Source organism: Onychostoma macrolepis, chromosome 18, assembly GCF_012432095.1.
Source record: "Onychostoma macrolepis isolate SWU-2019 chromosome 18, ASM1243209v1, whole genome shotgun sequence".
NCBI lineage: Eukaryota > Metazoa > Chordata > Actinopteri > Cypriniformes > Cyprinidae > Onychostoma > Onychostoma macrolepis.
The window spans coordinates 215001-222500 of NC_081172.1; the positions used below are offsets into that span (position 1 = coordinate 215001).

The following is a 7500-nucleotide window of genomic DNA, read 5'->3' on the forward strand; positions in this document are numbered from 1 at the left end:
TCTTGCTTTCCCTGGGAATCGAACCCATGATCTTGGCGTTGCTAGCGCCATGCTCTACTATTTGAGCTACAGGAAAGCCTATAAGTTTATAAGAATGGAAAGTTCTAAAGAATGGTAGCACAGCATTTTTGAAGGACTGTCTTCATGAGTTTGTCTGCATCCATATTGCAGGTTTCCTCTCACATAAAGTATGGTAGCAGTTATTTCTTCTAGTTCTTTCAAAGTGGTTCTTTCTGAGTTTCTGCTCACATGTTTTTAAATCCGTTTCATTGAGGTTCCAAATAATAGCTCATTGGCTTAGATATAACAAACACCTAGCATTTATTCTTCTTATGTATTTCTAAAAAAAGTATTTCTTTTAATTTTAATTACTTTTGAAGTATTTCATGTAATTTCTATGAAATTATGTTGTCTTTGATATTCTGTTACTAATAAAATAGTTTTTTTTTTTTTTTTCCACTGCTTATACTATTTTGGCACAATCCCTAAATTGAACTTGAGTAGTTTTACTAAGGGCACCCATCTCACATGAAATTAAACTATGTAAAAACATATTCTACCCGACTTCCTGATATAAATTACTATAAATTTGAAATGGGAATTAATACTGAGACACTAATTTGGGCAAAGAGCACTAATGACTTGTTTAAGACTTGAAGTTAAAAGTTGAGGACTTGCAACTCGACTTGGACTTGCCTATTTTGACTCGAGACTTGACTTGTGACTTGCAAAACAATGACTTGGTCCCACGTCTGACAGATTGTGTCAAAGCACTTAACAGTATCAAATTGGAGGATAGAGTGTCAGTAATGTATAATGATAAGATTAAACACTCAATTTTCAGTTAAAGGCATTTCATTATTGAATTCAGAGATGTCATTGTCTAGCTCAGTTTAGTTTAAATAGTATCTGTGCAATCAAATCGACGATAATCGCTAGAAATGAAGTGTCCCCGACTGAGCAAGCCAGAGGCGACACTGGTCTCCCTCAATGTTCAAGACGTGGCCTTGTAGAGAAGCCCTGGTTTAGTATTTGTTTCAGCGTTGTTTAAAAACACCAATGCAGTCTTTAGAATGGGCCGCAGGGTTTGTGTTTAAGTCCGAGTGTCCAGTCCCGCTCCGGATGACCCCTGTCCTGCAGACTTTACCTTCAAACTCACCTGAAGGTCTGGAGGATTAAAGGAGACGTCCAGGAGCTGAACTCTGCAGGACTGGAGCTGTGTCCAGTCAGCTCTGTGTGTGTGTGTGTGTGTGTGTGTGTGTTTGCAGTGTCTCAGCTGAAGGTGAAGGAGACACACTGCACCGTGTCTGATCTGCTTCCTAACGCTCAGTATGAGCTCTGGGTCACAGCCACCAACACCACAGGCATCAGCCCGGCCAGCGAGAGGGCCGTTTACATGACGGGTACGTGTCGCTGTCCTGCAGAGCCGCTGCAGTGGACGAGTGTGTAACGCTGTGTGTGTGTGTGTGCAGTTCCCTCTCCGCCGGTTCTCAAGCCGCGGCAGTGTGTGAGCAGCCTGGACTCGGCGCTGATCCGCTGGGACTCTGGAAACACCAACCCGGTGGAGTCGTACACGCTGGAGCTTCACCAGACGCACGCAGACGCCGGCTGCTCCGCCACCGAGTCAGTGAGCTTCATTACACACATCAGAATGAGAGATGAGCGTTCTGGCATCATGTGCTCGCCCTCACATCGTCCAAACCGGACCACTTTCTGCCCAACACAGGAGACGTTTTGAAGAATGTTTCAGCTCATATTATGACCCAAAGCTGCAAAAGAACAAAGATAGAGCGACTCCATATTCCAAGTCTCCTGAAATGACACGATCACAATTTATATCATGATCATTTAGTCTGTATTCACTGTAATATCAAAGCAAAACACTGTTCAACGCACATATGAGAGCTGTCCGGAAAGTATCCAGCCATGCAATATGAAAACTAGAGACATTTATCAAAGAAGATACAAGAAACTTGTATCTAGGACAGAAAGGTGATTTTAGTTTGGGAGAAGCCAGGATGTTTTCCTCGTAGTGCATCTCTCATCTCATATTTTTCATATCACATGGCTGGATACTTTCCAGACAGCGCTCGTATGCAAGGACAGCATCAGACACAAACCTCAAACCTCGTGATTCCGGTCAGATTGGTGCTGCAGTATTTGCCGCCATCTGTGTTTGTGTGCATTGACGCTTTGAGTCGTCTAGTCTTGTGTATCCAGATCTCTGACTAAATCCTGGTTCAGCTGTAGTTTATTCTTTGAACCGACCACAGTTTCTGGTTTGTTTAGGGGCGAGTTTATAAGAAACAGCTCATAGCTCAATAACAGAGCGGTGTAAGAAATCTCCAAATAATGTCACTAACCTGCGAACGCTGGTGCTCCGAAGCGCTCGGGGCAGAGTTTGTGGGCTGGTTTTGGAGGTCTATCCGATCATCTGTTTGAAGGCAGTGAAGCGTCCGTGTCTTCCGACAGGTGCATCGTGGCGATCCCGTCCTGCGAGTGTCAGCTGCAGCTGCAGCCCTGGAAGCACTACATCATCCACATCAGAGCCGTGAACATCGGCGGCCCGAGCGACCGCAGCGAGCCCATCACCGTCTCCACCACAGGTTCCCAACACCCCTGACATTCAATTCAGTTTTCAATCCACGTTTTTTTGTATAGCCTTTCACAATACAAATCGTTGCAAAGCAGCTTTACAGAAAATTTAAAGGGGTGGTTTACTGCTTTTTTTCTTTGCTTGATTGTGTTTATGGGGTGCGATATAACATGTCTTCGTGTTTCGTTTGTTAAAAAACGCCTTATTTTTCATATATTTCACCTTTATTGTAAGCCGCTTTCTCCTCTGTCATTTGAACGACGGTTGACTTCCTGATTCTCTGAAGCCACTCCCTCAGAAACAGGCAATGGGCTCAGATTGGTTAGTTGGGCCGGTGTGTTGTGATTGGCTAAACTGCATACTGCACATTGTCCAGAAACTTCACATCCATCACCTTCACGGCGACCGCTGCATGTGCTCCGGTCAAATGTAAATAATGGTGTCAATATTGCCGTCTCAGTTTGAGCCAGAATCAGACCCAGAAAGCGGTAATGAAGAGAGTCAAGCAGAACTTCTGCAAGCACGGCTCTTACAAACGTTTCTGAATGAAGTTTGCTGTTGTGATTACATATTTTTTGTCTTATACACACAAAATAGCATCGAACTAACTGGCTACTATAACCAAACAGCGTTGGCTTGTGTTTACGTTCTTGATCAAATCGAAAAATTACGTCATAAATTATACATGGAAAATACATTTACAAAATCAGTACATAATTACAAATTCGGGTCCAAAATGTTTGTACGCGTTTGTCATAGACACACGAAACATCATTTAACTAACTGGCTACTAAAGCCAGCGTTGGCATTTGTTTACGTCCTTGATAAAACTAAAACATTACGTCTGAAATTATACATGCAAATACATTTAAAATGATGAAATCTTACTTACAGGTTGTGGCCCAACAACTGCTGCCTCTGGTTTTAAAGTTGTAATTGCTCCATGTTTTAGTAATAGTTTCTGTGTGAATCCGGCATTGAACTCGTGTAGATTCTGGAAGCTGTCTTCCGTAAAATGCGCAGCACAGAGAGCTGAATTAGGATTGTAATTGTCAGGAACATAATCAAACATAAATTTTAAGCATTGTTGATGAACTACAGCGTCCGTAGGAAGCCCGAACACAGAAGACCTGACAGCTGGGTGAAAATAACACCGTTTCGACGGCATGGCTACAACTCTCCACTATAACTCTTCCTCTTCGACACAGCCGCAGAACATGGCCTTGCCCCCTCTTTGGCATGTTCCGGAGGGAGGGGTTGATGCAAATTTATGGGTTTGTTACGTATGCAACCCGGGAAGTATCTCGTTGTAGTCCCATATGAGTCGTTTTTGTAGGCATTAAACTTCCTGATCTTTAAAAGACGATATCTCCGCTTACACTGAACTTTCAGCGCAGCAACTTTGCAGATACTGTTCATGCACCAACAGCAACATTACACACTATTTAAAATGAAAAAAGTGAAATCGCAGTAAACCACCCCTTTAAGTTTCTACATTATATTTAGGAGTAGCTTATCAGCGGTGACTCAAGTTGATGTCCATATCACGCAGTTATTTAATGACATGTAATCAAACAGACGGTCAACACTATTAACAGCTATGATTATATGTTGCGATCAATCTTATAGCAAAGTTTGGTAGTTTTGTATGTTGTCTGAGGGGTTGGCATCATCTCTTCTCAGATCTTCATAAGGGCTGGATCCAGACTGAAGCTTGTGTAATTCCTAGTTACGGGATGCCCATCCGTGGCAGAAACAGAGAAGCAAATAATAATAATTTGTTGCATTTACAGGTGCTGGTCATATAATTAAAATATCAAAAAGTTGATTTATTTCACTAATTCCATTCAAAAAGTGAAACTTGTATATTATATTCATTCATTACACACAGACTGATATATTTCAAATGTTTATTTCTTTAAATTTTGATGATTAGAGCTTACAGCTCATGAAAGTCAAAAATCAGAATCTCAAAATATTAGAATATTTCTTAAGACCAATACAAAGAAAGGATTTTTAGAAATCTTGGCCAACTGAAAAGTATGAAAATGAAAAGTATGAGCATGTACAGCACTCAATACTTAGTTGGGGCTCCTTTTGCCTGAATTACTGCAGCAATGCGGCGTGGCATGGAGTTCTTTTTCTCCACAGCCCAGTTAAGATGCTTCTGATGTTGTCTCTGGTTCAGAAGTGGCTTGGTAGTCCTTTTCCTGAAGACGTCTGAGCGTGGTGACTCTTGATGCACTGACTCCAGCTTCAGTTCTCTCCTTGTGAAGCTCGCACAAGTGTTTGAATCGGATTTGCTTGACAGTATTCTCAAGCTTGCGGTCATCCCTGTTGCTTGTGCACCTTTTCCTACCCAAATTCTTCCTTCCAGTCAACTTTGCATTTAATATGCTTTGATACAGCACTCTGTAAACAGCCACACCTTTCAGTAATGACCTTCTGTGACTTACCCTCTTTGTGGAGGGTGTCAATGTTCGTCTTCTGGATCATTGCCAAGTCAGCAGTCTTCCCCATTATTGTGGTTTCAAAGAACAAGAGATACCCAGAATTTATACTGTAGGGATGGTCATTTATTCAAACTCAAATGTAAATATTCTAATATTTTGAGATACTGATTTTTGACTTTCATGAGCTGTAAGCTCTAATCATCAAAATTAAAAGAAATAAACATTTGAAATATGTCAGTCTGTGTGTAATGAATGAATATAATATACAAGTTTCACTTTTTGAATGGAATTAGTGAAATAAATCAACTTTTTGGTGATATTCTAATTATATGACCAGCACCTGTATATAGCACTTTTCTAGACACTCAGAGCGCTTTACAATGTGAGGCCAAATAGAGACCAAATTAGTATAGCTGCTGATCCAACCCAGCAAAAAATGAAAATGTGGATTTGATCAGATATAGCTGAAGTACAAGGTTATGAGACACATTGTGTGTCTTTAATCTAGATTTAAACGGAGAGAGTGTGTCTGAACCCCCAACGTTATCAGGAAGGCTATTCCAGAGTTTGGAAACCAAATGTGAAAAAGCTCTGCCTCCTTTAGTGGACTTTGCTATCCTAGGTACCACTAAGAGTCCAGAGTTTTGTGACCTTAGGGAGCGGGTTGGATTGTAGCGAGATAGAAGACTAGTTAGGTACGCAGGAGCTAAACCATTAAGGGCCTTATATTTTGTAACTGATCCAGAACTTAGTAGGTAGCCAGACTGTAAAATTGGGGTAATATGATCTAATTTTCTTGACCTGGTAAGGACTCTAGCAGCTGTATTTTGGACTATCTGTAGCTTGTTTATTGAAGATGCAGGACAAGCAGCTAGCAGTGCATTACAATAGTCCAGTCTAGAGGTCATGAATGCATGAACTAGCTTTTCTGCATCAGAAACAGGTAGCATGTTTCGAAGCTTGGCAATGTTTCTAAGATGGAAGAATGCTGTTTTTGTAACACGGGAAATATGATTTTCAAAAGACAAGTTGCTGTCTAATATAACACCCAGATTTTTGACTGTAGAGGAAGTAACAGTACATCTGTCTAGATACAAATTGTAATTCAAGAGATTCTGTGTACCGTTTTTTGGTCCAGTAAGTTATATCTCCGTCTTATCTGAATTTAATAGGAGAAAATCATTGGTCATCCAATCTTTCACATTTTTAACACACTGTTAGCTTAAATAAGTCAGAAGTTTCATCTGGTCTTGTTGAGATATATAGTTGAGTATCATCAGAATAACAGTGGAAACTAATCCCCTTATTTTCTAATAATATTATCAAGGGGCAACATGTATATTGATAATAGCAGAGGACCTAGGACAGATCCTTGTGGTACTCCATACGATAACGGAGATGATTCCCTGTTTAGATATGAACACACCTGACGAACACTTGTGTGTGATGTGTGTGAGCACAGGTACATTCTTCCACCTGCTGGAAGACACCGCGCATCCGAGCCTGTCACTGTCAGCCGACGGCCTCACCATGTTCTACCTGGATGAAGATCTTCCCATCAGTCACATGACCTTCAGCGATAACACCTTCAACAGGTGAGGAAGCAGCGGGTCGGTCAGTCGGGTCGGGTCGGAGCCGCTAACGGCGTGTCTCTTGCAGGTGTGTGGCGGTTCTGGGCGACCTGGTGCCCGTCAGAGGCCACTATTACTGGGAGATCGATGTGGACGAGAGCGCAGAGTTCCGCGTAGGAGTAGCGTATGAGGACACACAGCGCAACTCCTACCTGGGCGGGAACAACACGTCCTGGTGCATGAGACACATCCTCACGCCGTCCAGGTGCGTCGCCTCACAGAACCACAGCTAACGGTTCAAACTATGAAAGTGCTTTTCTCTTGAAATATGGGCAAAAGCATTAAAATGTTTACATTAAATATTTGTGCTACGCAACACATGCATCTGCGAACGCGTTACTCAGCCTGCGGCACTCGCTCTTTAAAATTACTTGGTGTAAACATTAAAACAAATGGAATGACTGAAATATGAGACGCTAACCCTTATATTGTGTGCCATTTGTGCAGGGTTGCCAGATTGTCGCAAAACAAATCCCGCTCAATTGCTACTCAAAACTAGCCCAAACACGTTTAAACAAGCGGGGTCCACCGGTAACAATTGCATGCCGAGGGTAAAATGCACGTTTTTTTTGAAGGGGTTCAGTACAATTTGCATTCCAGGGGCTAAATATCACATTATTGTGGTAGCTTCAACCCAACGACATGGAAAAACAAACCGTGACATCAGTGTTAAGGGATAGTTCACCCAAAAATGAAAATGTGATGTTTATCTGCTGACCCCCAGCGCATCCAAGATGTAGGTGACTTTGTTTCTTCAGTAGAACACAAACGAAGATTTTTAACTCAAACCGTTGCAGTCTGTCAGTCATGTAATGGTGGT

At 41.8% G+C, this 7500-nt stretch overlaps 1 protein-coding gene and 1 non-coding gene across 2 annotated transcripts in view; one reads left to right on the forward strand and one right to left on the reverse strand.

Moving 5' to 3' along the window:
- The window catches only part of LOC131524681 (fibronectin type III and SPRY domain-containing protein 2), a 16038-nt gene that overhangs the window by 7507 nt on the left and 1031 nt on the right, over positions 1-7500 (forward strand). The window contains exons 8-12 of the mRNA XM_058751932.1: positions 1269-1403; positions 1473-1623; positions 2473-2606; positions 6512-6644; positions 6709-6885. Coding sequence (XP_058607915.1) covers positions 1269-1403; positions 1473-1623; positions 2473-2606; positions 6512-6644; positions 6709-6885 — 730 coding nt within the window. The remainder of the gene's footprint in view (positions 1-1268; positions 1404-1472; positions 1624-2472; positions 2607-6511; positions 6645-6708; positions 6886-7500) is intronic.
- trnaa-agc (transfer RNA alanine (anticodon AGC)) lies at positions 4-78 on the reverse strand. Its single transcript has one exon. It is a non-coding gene; the product is annotated as a tRNA-Ala (tRNA).